Raw genomic sequence first — 21,672 nt, forward strand, 5'->3', positions numbered from 1 at the left:
TTCCAGGCTACTTAGTATGTTCCAAAAAGACCCCTGGACATGGGGGTTAGGGATGAAAAAGTTTATAAATGTTCACTATGTAGTGTTTTGTGGTGTTCTAGCTAGGAAAGGGTAGCTCGTGGAACCCATGTACCAAAATATAGAATATGATTTTTATTTTTATTTTTTATTTATTTTTCTAGAATATGATTTTTAAACACATGCTATCTATCAACAAACATTTATTGAGCTCTGGGATGGGAGAACAGTGTATAAAAGTCTTATAATCTGTTGAGAAAGATGTATGACTACAAAGGACCTGCACTGCAGTGTGATTAACACTGTTAAAAGACTAAACAGAGGGTGTGTTGAAGGCATAGGAAGGCCTTCTAGTAGAAGCCCTGTTTCAGCAAAGTCTCAGGAATTTAGGCCTAGAGAACAGCATGGGAAAACCTGGGAAGTGGGTCAGTGGAAGAATACTACATATTTATAGAACTCAAGTAAGTCAAAATGGATGTAGGGAAGGGTAAGTGAGGGAAGGGATTGACGCCATATAATATGGAGATACAAAGATGAATAGTTCTAATCATGAAGGCCTTCTCTGCCACGTTAGGAAATTTGGATTTTATTTTTTGGACAACAGAGAAGCTTTGGGAGAGGATGGGAAAGAGCAAATAACAGACCTATTGATATCCCAAGGGAAGTATGATAGAAATGTAGATCATAAGACATTGGAAGTGGAGTCAGAGGGAAATGCTGGTTTTTAGGAAAACCAGTAATAACACATCTTAGAGACTGGTCAGTTATCAGGGTGAGAAGAGGGAAAGGGTTCTGAGCTTGGTCAGGTTTCTTGGAATCAGATTTCTGGCTTGGTCACAGTTGTACCATTCTCCAAGACTAAGAACCTAGAAGGAGAGACATGCTGGGGGAAGGTGGGTAATGGCAAGGAAGAGAGAATGATGAATTCCATTTCAGATATGTTGAGTTTGAGATGTGTTGGCCTATCCCAGTAAAGATGGCCAGCAGGTAGTTGAATGTTCAGGTCAGGAGCTCAGGAGAGAAGTTTGGCTATGGACACAGATCCAATCATCACCATGTGGATGCGGCTACAGCCATGGGAAAGTATGAGCCAACCAGGACCAGAGGAGAGGGTCCAAGATGGAACCCCAAATAACACCACCTTTTCAGGTCAAAAGAGGGAAAAGTGACAGAGGGAGAGGCGAAGGGCATAGGAGGAAAGCCAAGAGATCATAGTATCATATAAGCCAAGGAAAGAGTGTCTCAAAAAGAATAGAGTAAGAAAAAAAAAAAAAATATGGAGTGACTGAGAGGTCATTTGTAACTGTTAAAAAGTGTCAGTTGGATTTATTAATATCCCTGGAGAACATTTCTAGTGGATTATCAGAGACAGAAAACCAGGCTTCTGTAGACAGAGGATAAGTGGGAAATGAGCAAGTGGCAATAGTAAGTAGGACCTTCTCTTTCAAGAAGCTTGTCTGTGAACAGGAGGAAAAGGCAGTGATTTCTAGGTGTGTGGGGGGGAATGGAGTTCAGGAGCTGGTGTGTTGCTTTTCATTTGGCAGACATATGCATGTTTAAATGGTCATGTGAGAGAATAATGGAAAGCCATGGGGCACCTGAGTGGCTCAGTCAGTTAAGCATCTGACTCTTGGTTTCAGCTCAGGTCATGATCTCATGGTTTCAGTCGTTTGAGCCCTATGTAGGGCTCTGCAATGACAACATGAAGCTTGCTTGGGATTCTCTCTCTTCCCCTCTCTCTCTCTGTCTTCCCCTCCCCCATTCATGCTGTCTCTGTCTCTCTCAAATAAATAGGTAAACTTTTTAAAAAATTACAGAAAAAATAGAAAGTCAGAACTTGTAGAAATAGAGGAATAGAAAATAATTCTTAGTGCCAGACCCCTGAGAAAGTTGGAGTTGATGGAACCATGCCATAGCTAGAAGAATTAGCCTGATATGAAGACATTCCATTTTGACAGGTACAAAGTAGGCAGAAATCACTTCAACTCTAGGTAAGTTCATGAGTTCAGGGAATTGAGAGAGTTTGATCCCAGTGCTTCTACTTATCTCTGTACTATAGAGATGAAGTTATCTGCAGGGAGTAAGATGCAGAGGTGGTACAGAGCTTACAGAGTGGAGAGGTTTTAATAGATGTGACTTGAGAAATACAAAACATAGCAGTAAAAGCCCAAGATTGCTAGGAGATCTTGATTCTTTGGTGTGGATGTAAGCATCTGGACTCAAAGAGTTTAGTATCCATTTGGGTGACAAAAGCACTATTTAGCAATACACAGTGCTGAGCAGAAAAAGGCAGGGAGGGCTGGATCCAGCAGATGGGGAGGCACTGTGCCTCAGATGAGAGGGTGTAGCACAAGCAAAGGCATGGAGAAGGGGAAGGACTAGACAGGACTCTGGGCACAATCAGGGATGCTAGCAACGAGGCCATTCTGAATGTCAGATGCAACCCTGAGGGTCTATGACCCTAAGTTCTGGGACTAGTTGGGAAGGGTGTTTCACTGGCAAAGCTTGAGATAGTGGGACGTAAAGTTAGAAGGCAGGTTGAGGTTAGATTGGACAGGATGTTGAATGCAAACTAGATCTGTTATTACATGTCTATAGGGGCTGACTCCATTCTGTTCACTGCCATGTCTGTAGAGCCTTGATAGTGACTGCACATAGTAAATGCTCACCAAATACTTGTGAATGTCAGACAAAGAAACAGATACTCCCAAAAGCTCTCCCCAACAGTTACAGATATCTCTTTCTGTCAAAGTGACCACTGGTACATGTACTGGGAGGTGACACATAGCTGTAGCTACTCTACCAGGTATTTCAATCCTGTTTTCACCTTGCTTGCCCCATGACTAGGCAATAGATGAGTTCTGGCCTTTGAACCCAAGTCCTGGGTCTACAATCAGTTTTTCTACCTGTAACACCTGGAACTCTGCTTACCAATACCTGTCCAGGGTATGGTCAGCACAGATGAGATAAGAACCCAATGCAAAGATGATTGAAGTATAAGGTCTCATAGCACTCTACGTATCACTATAGATAAAGCACCTGATAAGTGGTCCATTTAGCAGGACTTACTACTTCCTAGTTGCTTCCTGTTCCTTGTTTCTTATAGCCAACAGAACACTTAATGGCTGAGGGGAGGGGATGGGGGCCAAGAGATGTCAAAACTCTTTTTTTGACATCCTCATTCATGGCCTGGCCCTCATGGGGAGAAATAATGGCTGATACATAAGGTGACCATATGCCTCAGTTTATGTGTGCTGTTCTGATGTAATTTATACTAGTGTCTTCCTTCACTCTTAAAAGTGTCCAAATTATATGATCTCCCTGCTATAACCTGTAATGTGTTCACAGTTTCTGTGTTCCCTGAGAAAACTTGTGTTTGCAAGTCACTGACTTTAGTTGGAAACAGAGAGAACCAAGTCTTGCTTGGCAAGTTGGCTAAATAATATATTTATGCAACATATGTGTCTCATTGGCCACAATCAGTGCATCTTCTAGTTATACTGCCCACAAGGCAGAGAGAGCCCCATAGCCAGTACAGCAGGATGGAGAAGGTACTAAAGGGAGTTCTCATACTCTCTACTCTCTTCCACTTTGCTATAATGCAGTGGGTCACAGTGTAAGCAGGCTACCCAGGGGTATCCTTGAAGGACTCTGTGTACAAGGGGGTTGGGGCCAGACTTTTTTGCCCTGGTTTTGCATTTTGAGAGATCAGCTCCACCTGGGAAGCTCCTAGGTTTTTAAAGTCTTTGCAATGTTACTGGGTCAGGGACAATATTTCATATCCCTAATCCAAACTTTTTCAATATCTGGAGCTTTCTGATGCCCCAGAAATACCTTCTACCATTACTCTACATTCACTGTCAATTTCATGAGCCCAAAGTGGATACTTAGGAAGATGGAAGTAGGGGAGGGAGGAAACAAAGGATGCAGGAATGATGGATGGAAGGTGGTCTTCTTTCATTGAAGGCAGGTAAGATTTTCCTCAGGACCTTGGGTGGATGAGAAGGTTGAAGGAATCAAGAGACAGGGTCAGGGAGGAATGGGAAGTTACAAATTACTCAGATTAAATCTAATTAAAGTGCTAACCTAAGTCAAATTCACAAGGACTTCCCCAGAATTTCTTCAGAATATAAAAGGTCCCTACCCTCAAGGAACTTACAGTGAAAATTTATGTCAGGCTATGATTAGTACAATGATATAATACAAAGAAAATTCCACAACAGTGGTTGTCAAGCTTTTGTTTCTTCTGGAAGTCTGTTAAAACACAGATTGTATGGCCCCAGGCTCTGGGTGGCCTGAGAACATGCATTTCTAACAAGGTTGCTGGTGGAGCTGTTTTTGGTGGTATGGGGGTCACCCTTTGAAAACCATTGCCAAAGAGGATCTAGAGATTGACATGCCTCCACTTTATGTGGGAAGGTCCACAGAGGAGGCAACACTTGAAGTGGGCCTTGAAAGATAAATAGTGTTTGAAATATCATATGATGATAGCTGACAGTTATTGAGAGCTTACAATAAGTTGGGTGTTGAGTCTAAGTGCTCTACTTGCATTGCTAATTTACTCCTCAGAGATATGGGATGAAGTAGATATGGTTATTGTCCCCAGAGGCACTGAGGACACCAAGTATGCTATTGCAGCTCAAAATATTTAAGGGACACAGCATAGGAGATGTCACCTAGGGTTGTATAAGAGCCCCTAGCTGGAAGTCCCCTCCTCCTGCCCAGATCTCAGGTTCTCCAAGCCCCCCAGTATAACTGTGGTATGCCCAACCCTCTCCATCCCCTAAAGTGTAGGTAATGGATATTTGTGTCTTGGGGTTGATTTCCTAGCATGGCATAGGACTGGCATTCCTTCCTTATGACACAGCCAAGGAAGGCAGTGGGAGGCAGAGGTGCTTGTCTACCTTTCCCTGTGACTCAAAGTCAGGGAGGTCATCCCTGACAGAGGGAAGAGTGTGTGAAAAGCACTGAGTGGCAAGGATGGCAAGTTGGGAAACCATGAGCCATTTAGCATCACTGGAACATGATGGGCAAGGAGGGACAGGACCAAAGCTGTAGTAACCCTCAAGTCCCAACATCTTTGGGTAGCACTTCAGAGTCTCTTTATGTGTAACCCTTACCAGAAGGTGTCACAGAGGTGGTGGGACAGTAATGAGGAATTTAGGGGCATCCATGGGCCATCCTTCAGGGTATCTAGACTTTGGAGAGAGGTTAATTATCTCACTTTCAGGACCAGTGGGGGCAGGTTCCAGGAAGGCAGGGGGATTGCCTTATGTTCACCAGAGGCTCCTTTGCAAGGTGTGAGGCTTCAAGTTCACTGACAGGAACACTCCCTGGGAAAGGAAGGAAGTTAAGAAATCAGGGCAGAGGTGACACAGAAGTCAAAATTCCCCAGCCAGACACATCCAGTGGTACTAAGAGAAGATTAACTCAGGACATGTGGAGACTCATCAGGAATGGTCACAGGATTCCCATGTTGTGCACACAGATCCCAAGAGACAGACCATGCCATTGAACACTCACAAACACACTCAGATTTACACGGACAACTCCAAATCCCAAAAGCCACATTCCCTAAAGGACCAGGTTGAACTCTTCAAGCCACTCTAGGTCATTTCTAGCATCCAGAGGTCAGGAATCTGAGCTTGGCCCTCTGCCAGGGCTTCCCCAATTCCAATCCCTTTCTGAGTACCAAAACCTTCTAGGTATCTTCCCTGTCCCCTAATACATACTTTTATATACTGGATATAGTCATTGGGTATAAAAGCCAGTAAGTGGTGGGGAGGAGGGGGAAAGGTGAGGAGGGAAGGGGAGCTTTTTTAGGACAAACACTCACATTCTTCCTTCACTTTATCCACGCTCCATCCTTGTCTCATGCATCCCCACCTTCTGGAAGAGTCAATGCTTTCTGTTGTAAGATCTTACTCTTCTGTTCCCTAAATGGTGCTCTCACAAGGGTCTTGTAGGTGGAAAAGTCTTTCTACTCTGCCTACTTCTTTCTACTCTTTCTTCCTCTTATTTCTTGTCATACCCTCACACCAACCATACTTAGATGTTCCACTTATCCTTTGATTTTTTATGGAACAATACTGCTTTTCACCTGGCCTCAGCCCCTGTTTATGGCTGGTGATGACACATGAAGTCACAGGTTGCTGGGATATGTGGATTTGATTTCATCTTTGATTTGACTTTTTTGATCTGAGCAATTTTAAAGAGTATATCTCAACATAGAATAATTCCACTCGAGCCCTTTCTTCCTCTCTTGTTTAACAAAGACCTAAGTGGGAAGAACACCAGCTAGGGAGCCAGGAGGCCAAGTCTCTAGCCCCAGTTCTCCTCCCTTGCTGTGTGGCCCAGGAAAAATCACCCAACCTCTTTGGGCCTCAGTAGCCTCTTACTGTGGAACATTGAAGCAGCACCTCTGGGCTTCAAAAGCTTTTTCCCTTCTGTTTTTCTACCTATGATCTTGTACCAACTTGTTTCTTATCCTGATTGCCCTGAGGCTCCTGCCCTCTTAGGATGGGTTTCATGCATAAGTAATTAGATAGTTGTCTCTGTGATGCCACTGAAGGGTCTTAAAGCCCTTTTACTGTTCAGGTGGCCCTTCCCCTCCCACTGGCTCCTTGGATGAAATGGCGATAGGTCACCTGTTGTATTTCCCTCTGACCAAGGAAGTTGGTCTGGAGAGTGAAGAGAACCACAGTATGGAGCTGGGGATAGATGAAAGAAGAGTTGGATTTTTGGTGAGGTGGAGCCACAAAGGCATTCCATAGAGTTAGAAATCTGTGGGAACCTCGAACATCTCCCATCCAATTCAAGATGCTAGGTTGTCTGATTTGCCAAAGGCTAACCAGGCTCCAACTTTGGTACCTGAACCAGGGATGTCATGTAGCTAATGGTGTGTCACCACACCCCTTTCCTAAACCATGGCCTGCATTGCTAATTTGTTACAAATTCTTCCCTACTGAACCTAAATTTGACCTCACAATACTTTAGGCAGCCACAGAGATGGCAAATAGACAAAACACGTTTCAGTCACTGTCTGAGACTCAGTTCTGACCATCAGTCAGTCACCCAAACACAGACCTATCTTCAAACCCACCCTTCCAGGAGGTACCCCACTTAGTGTGCACTCTAGGGTGGTAAGGATTTGGCAGGAAGGGGAGCTGTCTGTACCCTGCATTCTGGCCTCCAAAGTCCTAACTGGTCCTGAGCCCTTTATGTCTGATCAGGTGAGATGGAAAGGAGCCTAGGAAGTTTCCAAGCCCTCCTCTAGATATCTCACCCAATCTCTCATTTAAGATCTGAGCCACTGTTCTTTAGATGCTTGCTTCCCCCTTTACCAGGAAGAGAAGTGACTCTCTTCACCGGGTGCTGCCTAGCTCACATGGGCCCTTGTGCCTAGTAGCACCTGAGTCATGAATGTGGATGAAGCTTGCCTTCTGCTTTCTCACGTGGGAGCAGCTGCTGCACTAAAAGCAGCGGGGTTAAATTTGCATGAGCTTTGCGTGTAACTGTTGCTTTATTTTTGGAAGAGAGAAGGGCAAGTTGGGATCGGTGGGTAATCATATTCCTGAGGAGAAATGTCAATCATCACTGCTAAGACACAAGCTGCCCACCAGGATGGAGGAAGGCTCAGCCACAGCTGAATATTGACGACCTGAACACAAAAGGCTGCCAGGCAGAATGGCTTTTGATTCCTCCTGAGCAGTGGGAAGCAGCATTGCTTCCGATTGTTCACCCTGGTGGTATGACTCAGCCTGCCAGTGATTTCTCTTTCACTTTCTGCCTTTCCACAGACCCAAGTGCACTTAAGTGAGAACTGCGTAGGCTTCTGCTCCCAACCCTCAATCAACATGCTCCCCCCCAGACCTCAGCCACTCCTCATGCTGCCCACACTCCCCCACCCTCTTTCTCCTCCACTCTCTCTTCCTTTTCATTCACCCATTCACTCAGAAAATATGTACTGAGTTTTGCACATGGAGCCCTCCAGGCGTCAGCAAACCAAACTTCAGCAGGCTTGCAGACTGAGCTGAGATGATTAACCTGCCCCAACCCTGGCCCCAACCCCAGCCCCTGACCCTCATCTAGAGCAGCAAATGGGAGGAGAGGTTAAGGACAGGAATACAAACATTGGAATTCTAGATAAGGAAAGCTGAATCAGACAATATACTAGAGGAAGGAACAGAGGGTGGGGGGAGAGTCATCTTGAAAGGAGAGTCAATTAACTCTGGGTAAGTGTCCCATTTAGCCCCAGAGAGACCTCTGCTGGAGAGCTGGCTATGGACCCACCCACCAGCCTGATGCAGCCAGGGTCCCCTTCCCCACCCTCATCCCCAGCTGGCAGTTGCCACGGGGCTGCTTTCACATCTCTGCAAGCCCCAGCTGCCCTCTGGTAGTCAGAAAGCAGGTCTAGCTACTACAAGTCCCCATGAATCCAGCCCTGCCTGCCATAGGGAGATGGGGGTGGGAGTGAAGGGTGGCAAACTTTCCCTAAAGGTCTACTTTAGGTTTTGGGTTTTTTTTTTTAGTGTAGTTCACACATAATGTTACATTAGTTTCAGGTGTACAATATAGTGATTTGACAAGTTGATACTCACCACAAGTATAGCTACCTTCTGTCACCATACACTGCTGTCACAGTATCATTGACTATATTCCTTATGCTGTGCCTTTTATTATCATGCCTTATTCATTCCATAATTGGAAGCCTATATCTGCCTCTTCCCTTCATCCATTTTGCCCATCGTCCCATCTCCCTCTGCTCTGGCAGCTCTCAGTTTGTTCTCTGTATTTTTAAGTAAAACCTGCTCTTTTAACTTCAAGACATGTGAGGATCTAGTTCTAGCATCTTTCCACATTGACTTGTAATTTCACAAGCACTTGGTTTAAATTCATCCCATGTATACCATTCTTCTTACTGGGGCCAAGCATTATCATATATGTGATTTCATTTAATTCTGTGAATACCTGATCTGTCAGGTAGGTATCAGCTGCTGTGTTGATCTAACGCATAAGGAGATAGAGATGCTGGAAGATTAAATCTCATGCTGGATGACAAAACAGATCCACCAGTCTGTGAACCTTTGTTGAGGCCTAATGTGATAATGCAGGTAGAACACACCACCAGGTAGGGGGCCTAATGAATGGTACCTGATGGTTATTCCTATGGACCCACAACTGTGCAGGCACAGGTCCTGTCTTTGGGGAGTTTGCTTAAAGGAGCAAACAAGTTACAGCAGGTAGGGACAGAAAGTGAATGTTTTGTGTGTGCCAGAGCTGGGGTGAGGTAGAACTAGAATTAGAACTACACTTCCCTGACTTCCCACCAAGCATCTTGCCATTATAGGACTCTCCTCAAAGAACAGGTCTGTGTACTTTGGGACTATCAAGACAGAGAAGCAGTAGGGAAAACTATAAAGACAATGCCAGAAACAGGGTAACCTGATAGCCTAGGCAGTGTTTTCTGTCAGGGTGCCTGGTGTGTGGGGAGGAGGGAACATGGGGTGGCTAGGTCAGGCCACTATAACAAAATACCACAGACTGGGGGGCTTAAAACAGACATTTATTTCTCACAGTTCTGGAGAGTGCGAAGTCCAGGATCAACGCACTGACAGATTTGGTCTCTGGGGAGAGCTCTCTTCCTGGCTTGCAGATGGCCACCTTCTTCTTGGAAGGAAGGGAAAGGGAAAGAAAGGGGGAGAGAGATTGAGAGTGTGTGTGTGTGTGTGTGTGTGTGTGTGTGTGAGAGAGAGAGAGAGAGAGAGAGAGAGAGAGAGAGAGAGAGAGAATGAACAGTGCAAGCTTTCTGGTCTCTTCTTGTAAGGGCACTAATCCCATCATGAGGGTCTCATCCTCAAGCTCATCTGAGCCTACTAATATTATAATAATTACCTCTTAATACCATCAGTCACATTGGGGGTTATGACTTCAACATTCAATTTTTATGGGGGCACAAACCTTCAATCTATAACAGGTAGATGTAGGGTGAGAACCTTTATCTCACTTCTATACAAAAGAAAAAATTTAAAAACACTCGTGTGCTGGGGGTAGAGAGCACTGGCTCTAATTCAGCCAACTACTGCCAGTGTCTCCTGTGTTTTCAATTAAACCAGTGCTGATTTTTAGACTCTTTATCTAGGTGTATTTGTCTTGCTTCTCAACCAGATTCTTAAAAACAGACACTGCCTTATATTTCTTTGTCTTGGTCAAAAACTTCGGATAGGACTGGGAAGTGAAAGAGAGGGTAAATTTACTCTGCTCCGAGTGGCCATTTGACTCAAAGTCTAAGAAATGGAAATTTGGATTGAAACCAGATTTGGATTCTAGTTTTTCATAGACTTGGCTTCCTATCTACCTGTTGTGGGACCTCAGTGTAAGTCATATGTCTTCTCTATGCTTCATCTTCCCTTCCAGAAGCTCGCTCAATAAATCCCTATGTTCCCTGTGAGCTGATTTTATTAAAAATGTACTGAGCACCTTCTTTGTTCTTTGCACTGTGCTCAATACCAAGGGGGATACAAAGAAGCTTCAGCTCCATCTCTGACTTCAGGAAGGTTTAAAGATAGTTGGAGAGATGACCATTCATCTCTGAAAGATTAAATGCTGCAGAAGCCATCACTGGACCTTGAAGTCAGTAGGAGGTCATGCAGGAGAAGGTCTATAACATGCTTAGTGAGAGGTTCTGTGGATCCTTTACTTTTCCTCTCCTGTCCTTCTTCCCTCTTTCTTTCCCCTTCTTGAATCTCCATGGTCAGTGTGATTGCTTATTTTCACTGCAAGTACATACAGTACTCTGGGCCAGGAGGGTTTTGTTTCCCAATAATACAAATATGCCCTTTTGTCTTGTCCTTCCTGAGGGCAGAGGTAGCAAGTCTGGCAGGGTTGGGTAGATGGGAAGAACTAGGGTTTGGGAACTAGGATTGATCCACATTTCTGTAATGCTCTCTCCAAGTTGAAAACAGAACAAGCCTAGACACTTAAAGGTAATTAGTTTAGCTTCAAGTGGATCTGGGGATAATCTCAAACTTCAAAGCTCCTCTGTGTGTCAAGAGCTAGGAAGTGGAGAACAGGGGATCTGGAGCTACAGGACAGGAATAAACTCAGAGGACCAGAGACCACCATCCTAAGCCCACTCTTCTCCTTTGCTCCCTGGCATCACTAGTCTTCTTCCTCTCGATCCTGTAGAGCCTAGCACAGTGCTTGTGCATCAGAGGTGATCTGTACTGCTGCTCAGGTGAACCAGGGAGCTTACCTGTCCCTAAAACCTTGTTGTCATCTGCCAAAGGGAAACGAAGCTATAGCTAGAGGCCATGGACCTTGATTTCTCCTCCAGGCTTTCCTCCATCCTTGGAAACTTACTTTGCCATCCTAACATCTCTGAGCCTTACCTACAGTCCCCATGAACATTGTGCTGTAGCAAAGAGATCATGGAGTTTGGGTATAGGTTAAAGTCCCAGTTTGGCCACTGGCCAGTTAATTGACAAGGACCACATCATGTAACCTCTTTTAGCCAATGCCTCACTTCCTCATTTTTGTTCTAGGAGCTATAAATTTGAAGTCTTTGCTTTCATAGAGCTTACATTCTGGTAGAGAGGCACACAATAAACAAAAAATAAGATTATTGCAAGTTAAGCAATTGTTATGAAGGAAATAAACAGGCTGGAATAATAGAGAGTAATGGGGACATAGATTTTTTTCCAGCATAACCATAGAAAGCCACATGCAGGGGTAATATCTGAATTGAGAACTGAAGGATGAGAAAGATCTGCATGAAGAGCTAAGGAAAGAGAATTGTCAGCAGAGGCAACAGGAGATGTGAAAGCTCCTGAGTGGGAAAAGGTTTGGTGTATTCACCAACAGAGGAGAGACAAGTCTGGTTATACTTGTGGATGTGAGCAAGTAGGAAATGGGGTGAGATAAGATTGGAGCAACAGGCAAAAACCAAGCTCTTCCCAGTGCCTTATTCTAGGAACAATTAGAATCTTTGAAGAGTTTCCATCAGGGAGCATGATACTGTGACACTTCAGATGCTTAGGAAGAACAGACTGGGGAAAGACAAATGTGGAGGAGGGTCCACCTGAGAGGGGATGGTAGTGGAGCAAGAGAGCCACAAATAGATTCATGCAATATGTCTACCCAATATTATAGTTATACTCCAACTATGTTATATACTTCTTGAGGACAACACCCTCATCTTGGACTTCTGTTGATCACACATACATCTGTAGAACACTGATCATGTACCAAGCACTGCACTTGTTAGTTTGCTTCATCCTCATATTGGTCCTATGAAATAGTTATTTTTTTCCATTTTATAAGCAAAGAAACCTCACAGAGGTTAATTTTGAAATCCATATCTGTCTGATGCCATAGCCAACTGTTGTATCTCTACAACTTTGTATATATAAATATTCATAAATATGTACTGGGTAGGTAAAAACTAAGTCACCCATTACCCAAGTAGTGTAATGTGCAGAGTGCAGGAGAGTCTTTGGGCGAAAAATAGCTTTCCTCACTGTGGAAAACAGTATGGAGGTTCCTCAAAAAATTAAAAATAGAACTACCCTACGACACAGCAATTGCACTGCTAGGTATTTATCCAAGGGATACAGATGTGCTGTTTCAAAGGGACATATGCACCCCAATGTTTATAGCAGCACTATCAACAATAGCCAAAGTATGGAGAGAGCCCAAATGTCCATCAATGGATGAATGGATAAAGAAGATGTGAGATATATATATATATACACACACACACACACACACACACACACACACACACACACACACACAATGGAGTATTACTCAGCAATCAAAAATAATGAAATCTTGCCATTTGCAGCTACGTGGATGGAACTAGAGGGTATTATGCTAAGCGAAATTAGTCAGAGAAAGACAAATATCATATGACTTCACTCACATGAGGACTTTAAGACACAGAAAAGATGAACACAAGGGAAGGGAAGCAAAAATAATGTAAAAAACAGGGAGGGGAACAAAACATAAGAAACGCAAAAATGGAGAATAATCAGAAGGTTATTTGAAGGGTTGTGGGAGGGGGAGATGGGCTAAATGGATAAGGGGCATTAAGGAATCTACTCCTGAAATCATTGTTGCACTATATGCTAATTTGGATGTAAATTAAGAAAAAATAAAATTAAAAAAATAGCTTTCCTACATTTGGACAACTTCTTAGGATCTGAAGTCCCAGCTAAGCAAAAGATAGATGATGTGGGGGACAGAAAACACAACTTGTCTTTGTCAGCTGTTAAATTAACAGGGAACTCTGTATTCCTAAGTAATACCATTAGAGATTGGGATGCAGGAAAGTTGCATTTGGAATTGAGAGCACTAGTTCTGGAAAATGAGGTGAGGCATTGAGGATAACATAGGGGTGATGAATGCTGGAGAGAGCAATGATAGATACCAATGAAAATACCTACCAGTTGTGGAGTGCCTATTAGGTACTGGGCATTCAGTAGGCATACCAGACCTGTTAGATTATTTTGGTGCTTATAAACTTCTCATAACAATCCTATCAGTAGACATAATTGTGTTTCTTTGATTCTAAAAGGCCATCAATTTAATAAAAAGCTTTTCAAAGAAAACATACATTGCACTTACCCCATGATGTTTTATTGTGTTTAGTTTCTACTAATGGAATATAGAATGCATTTATTCATAACATAACTATTTTATAATTCATGATAACAATGCAAGTTTGAGTTCAAGCCTTCATATTCAGAGTCTAAAGAGTCTTCTTGTTCTTTTTCACTGTGCACGTACAGTGCTCTATATCCCACCTGGGACTTCTTTCACAACTTTAGGATTGACAGTGTAATTTAGAGCAGAAGAAAGAAGAAAGAGTTTCTTCTGCATTTCCCATTTTATTAAACTTATAGTTTCCCTCCCATCATCTGTCTTTTGACTGAGAAATACTCCTTCACAATGCATGACAACCACAGTTTTTCCCAGCTTTGAAAATCATGTGACCTATGCTTAGAGATTTGTCCAAATCTACAAATATGCTGGTGTTGACATCCCAGTGTATTCCTCAATGTGGTGACTGGCAAGGTTATTGTTATGTTAAGCATTGATTATAAAATGCATTCCTTTAACTTTTAAGTTTTTTATTTTAATTCCAGTATAGTTAACATACAATATTATATTAGTTTTAGGTGTACAACATAGTGATTCAGCAATTCCATATATCACCTGGTGTTCATCACTGACAAGTGTACTCCTTAATCCCCATCACCTATTTCACACATCCGCCCACCCACCTCCCCTCTGGTAACCATCACTTTGTTCACTATAGTTAAGTCTGTGTTGTGGTTTTTCTTTTTCTCTTTTTTTCCCTTTGTTCATGTTTTATTTCTTAAATTCCACATACGAGTGAAATCGTACAATACTTTTCTTTCTCTGACTTATTTAACTTAGCATTATATACTTTAGCTCCATCCATGTCATTGCAAATGGCAAAATTTCATTCTTTTACATGGCTGAATAATGTTCCAGTGTGTGTGTGCATGTGTGCGTGCGCGTGTGTATATCACAGCTTCTTTATCTATCCATCCCACTTAGGCTGCTTCCATAGATTGGCTGTTGTAATAACACTGCAACAAACATAGGGGTACATGTATCCCTTTGAATTAGTGTTTGTATTTTTGGTGTAGATACTCAGTAGTGAGATTACTAGATTGTACATTCCTATTACTTTTAAAAACATGTTAAGTGTGTTTCAGAATCACTTTGCGAAACTGAAGGTATTTCTCAATGTTTGAGGGTACAATTATTTCCCTCCTCTTTCTCTCCTGAACGCTCTCTGGTAAAGTCTTTTTTTTTTTTTTACTCCTTCACCCAAACTACTCTCATTGAGGTCAGTACCTCCACCTGGCCAGATCCATTGACCAATACAGTCATCATCGGCAGCACTTGACACCATCCTTATGAAACAGTTTCTTTCTTATATCTCCTCTATCAGTTAGAGCCTTCTCAGTTTCTCTTTCTCATTCTTCCTCACCTTCCTGACCTTCATTAACCAGTCCTCAGACTTCCCTTATCTTCCTGCCTTTACTTCTGTAGTGAAGTCATCTAGTGACATAGCTGGCTTCTAGAACAAACAACTTTTACATGGAAATGTACAGCTCCTCACCCATCCTTCTGCCTACCCTACAGCACTCTTTGGATGCCTAATTGACTCTGCAAACTTAATGTCTTAAACCAAACTCCTACTTTCCACCCCATCTCATCCTAAACTGGCTCTTTTTGTAGTCTTTTGTTTCTCAATAAATGGCAACTTATGGCCTCTAGTTGCTTGGATAAAAACATTGAAGGAGGCACCTGGGTGGTTCAGTCGGTTAAGTGTCTGACTTCAGCTCAGATCATAATCTCACATTTTGTGACTTCAAGCCCCGTGTCGGGCAATGTGCTGACAGCTCAGAACCTGGAGCCTGCTTTGGATTCTGTGTCTCCCTCTCTCTCTGTCCCTCTCCTGCTTGCACTCTCTCTCTGTCTGTCTCTCAAAAATAAATAAACATTAAAAAACAAAGCATTGAAGTCATTCTTGACTCCTTTCTTTCTCTTATGTCTGGCATCCAGTCCAGTAGCAAATCCTATCAGCTCAACTTTAAAATTATACCTAAAATGTAATACACTGCTACCACCCTGGCCCAGCCATGTTAGTCACTCACCTAATGTAATTGGCCCACCACTTCCATCCAGGCCAATCAGCAGCCCACTATCTCCAACCTGCAGTCAGAGTGACCCTCCACAGCCTAAGTCAGATCAAGTAATAAGCTTCTCAGAGTCACGCAGGGGCTCCTCATCTCAATCAGAGTAAAAGTCCAAGCCCTATGGCCAACCACACTCTATATTTCCTGGAACCTGCTAGTTCTCTGACTTCTGACTATTGTACACCGCCCGCATTGCTAACTATCCTCCAGCCAGACTGGTCTCCTGGATGATCTTACATATGCCAAGCACAAGCTACCACAGGGACTTAGAGCTTTTGCTCTTGAGGCTTCTGAGCATCTCTCTTCCCCAGATTTCCACATGGCTGCTCCCTCATTTTCTTGAGGTTTCTTCAAGCAGTACCCCAACAAAGAGGCCTCCCTTGTGCCACCTGTATAAAATAATGACCTCCCAGAATTCTATGCTGCTCACTGTGCTTTATTTCCCCGCTCCCAGCACATATATCCTAAGGATGGTAAACATTGATTTGTTGATGGCTTGTCCACACTACATTGAACACAAGCCCCATGAATGTGGGGACAATAGCCATGTTAGTCACTACTGTATCCCAGGACTTAGAGGAGGGCCATCCCAAAGGAGGGTCTCAGTGATGTTTGTTGAATTAGTAGACAAAGGAAGAGTGAACAAAAGAGTCCAGTAACAGAGTCAAGGCTGAGTTTTCATCAGGAGAAGTATACATTTCTCTACTGCTCAGATCTGGCCATCAGAGCAGCTCCTCACGAAGTCACCATTGAGGACTGTGCCGTGGCTTGCTCATCTCAGGCTGACTTCTACCTTTTGTTCCCTTACAGGTCTACAGCTCTCCCAGGTTCTGTGAGGCTTCTGCTATGACCGCAGCTTCTTCTTGGTACCAGGACTGCCCCTTACTGCTGCAGCCACACCAGATCCCTGCTCTGCCCTGTCTGTCTTTAGCCCCAAGTCAGCATGGGTAGTGTCAGTAGCCTCATTTCTGGCCACAGCTTCCATGGCAAGCACTGCCGGGCTTCACGGTACAAGCTGGGCAAGTCCTCCCATCTCAAGAAACTCAATCGATATTCAGATGGGCTTCTGAGATTTGGCTTCTCCCAGGACTCAGGCCATGGCAAGTCCAGCTCCAAAATGGGAAAGAGTGAAGACTTCTTCTACATCAAGGTCAGCCAGAAAGCCCGGGGCTCCCACCACCCAGATTACACTGCACTGTCTAGTGGGGACATAGGCGGCCAGGCTGGGGTGGACTTTGGCCCGTCCACCCCACCCAAGCTTATGCCCTTCTCCAGTCAGCTAGAAATGGTAAGCAAGGGTCTTTGGTAAGAGTGGGTGGGTTGGAAAAGCAATAGAGAGCAAAATGGGAAGAAGAGAGTGGGGGCAAGGATGGGAATGAAGTCAGTGATACAAACATTTAAAAACCCAAGAAGCGGGGCGCCTGGGTGGCACAGTCGGTTAAGCGTCCGACTTCAGCCAGGTCATGATCTCGCGGTCCGTGAGTTCGAGCCCCGCGTCAGGCTCTGGGCTGATGGCTCAGAGCCTGGAGCCTGCTTCGGATTCTGTGTCTCCCTCTCTCTCTGCCCCTCCCCCCTTCATGCTCTGTCTCTCTCTGTCCCAAAAATAAATAAAAAACGTTGAAAAAAAAATTAAAAAAAAAAAGTAAAAAACAAAAAAACAAAAAAAACCCCAAGAAGCCAGGGCAGTGTTGGTGAGGGTGGAAATGCTCAGTCACACCACAGAGATCAAAGGCTGGACGAGGGAATTGAAGCACTGGTCATGCCCCTAAACTGGAAGTCTTGAGTGATCCCTTACACAAAAAGCAAAAGAGAAATGAAAGCCTTTCTGAGCCCTACTGGAATGTAACTCTGGATTGTCAAAACAGGACCAACAGCAGCATTTTCAAGTACATGGCAAGGGGAGGGAGCCCTATTATCATCTGGAAGAGCCAATGGAGAGTCTGCTTGTAGAGAGCTAGCAGCTTTGCTGCTAGCAGACTCCTGAAGGTGGGCCTTTCCCTCACTTGCTGCTGTTGTGGTGCAGCAGCTCCACTCAAGCCAGGCCTTGAAAGTGTCTTCGGTGGGATAAGAACTGAGTTTGTTATCATCAGTTTAGCAGAAATGAGGTCAAAAGAGGCCTATAAAGTCAGAAATCCAGCCCTTATGCCAGCTCAAGTTCTCATGGGTCCAACCAGTGGACTTGAGAACAATTTCCCTAGTTAATCACATGCCCCCACCTGGGGGGATGAATCCATGACTTTGATATTCTAGGAAGTGACCCACTTAGTTTGCATAGAGCTTTAAGCTTTTCAAATTTAAAGGGTTTGTAGACTGCAAGGTACTCTTCCAATGAAAATGACAGTTTTAAGAAAAGGATTGTTGGGGTGCCTGGGTGGCTCAGTCAGTTGAGCATCGGACTTTGGCTCAGGTCATGATCTCATGGTCTGTGAGTTCGAGCCCTGCGCCGGGCTCTGTGCTGACAGCTCAGAGCCTGGAGCCTGCTTCGGATTCTGTGTCTCCCTCTCTCTCTGCCCCTCCCCCACTCAAGCTCTGTCTCTGCCTCAGAAATAAATAAACATTAAAAAAAAAAAAAAGGATTGTTATTGCAAGTGGTCTTCCCAACCCTTTGATATTAGTCACAGCCAGTATTCTTGCTTCTGGCCTACTGGAAGGGGCAGTGAAGGTGAAGAAGGGATGCTTGTTGACCATGCTTGTTGAGCCTAATGCCCTTACCCTACACCACACAGAGACCCAGAACCAGAGCCCTGGCCTAGGGATCTCAGCCAGGGAACCTAAAGATGCTATTCATCATCTCACAAGGGCTGGGACAAGCTGATGACAGGTTAGTAGTTTGTAAAACAAAGTAACTCAGTGATCCTTAAGTACATCCCCTAGCCACAAAGGAATTCCTCCTTCTTGAGAGAGACTCACCATATTCAGCTGCTTCATAGCAACAGGCAAGATCACCTATGGTTATTACCAAAAAGGATGCTGTGTGGCCAGCATACACACCCAGCAAGGGAGGGAAAGGTGAGAGGGGAGTTGAAGTGAGACATGGAATCAATATGGTTGTTTTCCTCACCAGGGGTCAGAGAAAGGTGCAGTGAGGCCCACAGCATTCAAGCCTGTGCTGCCACGGTCAGGAGCCATCCTCCACTCATCCCCTGAGAGCGCCAGCCACCAGCTGCACCCTGCCCCTCCAGACAAGCCCAAGGAACAGGATCCAAAGCCCAGCCTGTGCTCTGGGGCACTGTCTGACTCTGGCCGGAACTCCATGTCTAGCCTGCCCACACACAGCACCAGCAGCAGCTACCAGTTGGATCCACTGGTTACACCAGTGGGGCCCACCAGCCGTTTTGGGGGCTCAGCCCACAATATCACCCAGGGCATCATCCTCCAGGACAGCAACATGATGAGTCTGAAGGCTCTGTCTTTCTCCGATGGGGGCAGCAAGCTGGCCCACCCAAGCAAGGCAGACAAGGCTTCCTCATGCATCCGCTCCCCCATCTCCACAGATGAGTGCAGCATCCAGGAGCTTGAGCAGAAGCTGCTGGAGAGGGAGGGAGCACTCCAGAAGCTGCAGCGTAGCCTTGAGGAGAAGGAGCTGGCCTCCAGTCAGGCTTATGAAGAGCGGCAGTGGCGCTGCAAGGAGGAGCTGGATGGCCTGGAGCAGAAGTGCAGTGGCAAGTTGAAGCAAGCCTCACAGAAGAGCCAGCGCACACAGCAGGTGCTGCACCTCCAGGTGCTCCAGCTCCAGCAGGAGAAGAGGCAGCTCCGGCAGGAGCTTGAGAGCCTCATGAAGGAACAGGACCTGCTGGAGACCAAGCTCAAGTCCTATGAGAAGGAGAAGACCAGCTTTGCCCCTGCACTGGAAGAGACTCAGTGGGAGGTGAGGCTTATGGTGGGGGCTTGGGGTGGTCAGCTATTTGATACCAGTCCCCACTTCTCCTCCAGGTTCTAGCCCATGGTGTGTGTACACAAATTGCCCAAAGTGAGCCAGAGTGCCAGACTTGTGACCCAAACAAAGGGCTCCATGGTGAACCATGTCGGGAGTACAATTAGTTTGAGCTTCCTACTCTCTCCCGCCTCAGGGCCTCATGGCCTCCAGAATTCAACTTGCTAACTGAGTCATTGACTGAGGAGCTGGAACTGAGAGAATAGAGGCCTCACTGGGCTGAGGGCCGACCCACTTCATCTGCTTGCAGGAAGCTCAAAAGAAACACAAGCCATGCCTGAGCATGAGTTCACGCTGGTTCAAGAGCCCACAAGAGAGCAGACTTTGTTATTTTTGAGAGAAGGGACCCCACGCACTAGTAAGAGTGACCTCATTTGTGGCAGGTATCACTGACAGAATGGGCCATTCTACACAGAACTGTAAGTGGGGCTTCTAGTTGGTGGACTGCAATGGAAACATAGAAGAGCAAGAGAAGGGCACACCATACCTGGAAATGAGGCATCTGGACCTGGCTTAGCTGGAGAAGCTAACCCCCACATTCCAATCTCCAGAAAATAGCTTTTCTCACCTGAAGGGCCTCTCAAGGTGGCACAGGGGACAGATAGGGGTGTGGGCATGGTGGTTCTTTTATTCTCCCCAAAGACTCCTACCCTGGAAAGGAACTGAGGAGGCATTGTGTCTGATTAGACCAGTGCCACCCCAGGTCAGGGTGACACATTCTCAGCAACATAAGCACCTGTTTGCACTGGAGCTTTCTGTACTCATTCTAGAAATTAGAGTGACAAATGTTATCAGGAGTAGAGAGGAAAATGATCCTTTCTATGAAAGAGATGAATGGGGGTACTGGACAGGTGAGAAGAGAAAATCACTTATTTGCCAGGCTTCCCACAGAGGAAAGGATGCTGGCCATAGGGGTCTTTCCTCTTTCCTATTGATGATGGCACAGAAGACCCCACCCTAACGATCATTTCTCAGCCAGGGATCAGAGACATTTTGGGGCATCTCAAAGATATAAGCTCGTCCTGGTGCTAGGCATCCATGCTTATTTGTCCAATTCCCAGCTAAGCTAGACATCACTGTGACCTCATTCCCAGATTGTCCAGTCAGTCTAGACAGTAAAACAATAAATAGAATAAGTATTTATAATAGCACATAAATATATTGCAAACATATTTAGAATAGTAATTTATCAAGTGTTTATTAAGTGCCAAACCCTAGGTTCTCCCATTTAATCCTTATAATAACCCTACTTCATAGGGTTATTATATGAAGTAGGGTTATTATAAATAATCCTTAATTTAGTTAAGAAAACTGACAACACAGAGGTTATAGTAGCAAACAACTAGTTAAATGACTTGCCCAAGATCACCACATAATAGGTATCAGAGCCAGGATTTGATTTAATGATTTGGCTCCAAAGTTCACATTTTTAATCACTACACCATACTATCACCAAGATTAGCCAATCATATACAGATGTGGTCGAGCCAGGATTCAAAAGCAGGCCCATGCCTCAACCATGACTCTATGTTGCTCCCTCCATGAAACAAACACAGGCTTTGCCTTAGAAAGACATTCCTGGTCCCACACAAGCATTGTGGATGAGGTTATGCATTGCTTCATAAGTGGCTCATGAGAGCAAGGAGTTGGGGGTTCCTACTGTGAGAGAAGTGAGGAAAAATTAAGGTAGCTTCTGGTCTTGTTCCAAGAATCCATTCTGTAGAGGCCCAGGCTCTGACCTTCATTCTGTCCAGCTTTCCCACAGGCCAGCAGGAAACATTCTTGTGACACAGCCAACCAGACTGGTCTAGGTCATCTTTTGAGCCACCCATGACCCCAAATGGTCAAGTCCCCAGAGATGCATGGGTCTGAATCAGTGCCTTTGATTTTGTCTGCTGCTTTTGGCTAACTTTTGAAGGGGAATAAGAATAGAAATGGTGGAGGGGTGGGCAGGGGGACACATAGTAGCTTGTCATTTGGCAG

The 21,672-nt window shown here is 44.7% G+C and overlaps 1 protein-coding gene across 4 annotated transcripts in view; it reads left to right on the forward strand.

Annotated features, from left to right (window-relative positions):
- Window positions 1-21,672, forward strand: part of LZTS1 (leucine zipper tumor suppressor 1) — a 49,905-nt gene that overhangs the window by 23,538 nt on the left and 4,695 nt on the right. For 3 of the 4 annotated variants that reach the window (XM_047857540.1, XM_047857542.1, XM_047857541.1), the window contains exons 2-3: window positions 16,566-17,043; window positions 18,820-19,623. In XM_047857540.1, coding sequence (XP_047713496.1) covers window positions 16,699-17,043; window positions 18,820-19,623 — 1,149 coding nt within the window. In that variant the 5' untranslated portion in view covers window positions 16,566-16,698. The remainder of the gene's footprint in view (window positions 1-16,565; window positions 17,044-18,819; window positions 19,624-21,672) is intronic. The other variant, XM_047857543.1, reaches the window with a different exon arrangement.

This window comes from Prionailurus viverrinus, chromosome B1 (assembly GCF_022837055.1).
Source record: "Prionailurus viverrinus isolate Anna chromosome B1, UM_Priviv_1.0, whole genome shotgun sequence".
NCBI classification, from domain to species: Eukaryota; Metazoa; Chordata; class Mammalia; order Carnivora; family Felidae; genus Prionailurus; species Prionailurus viverrinus.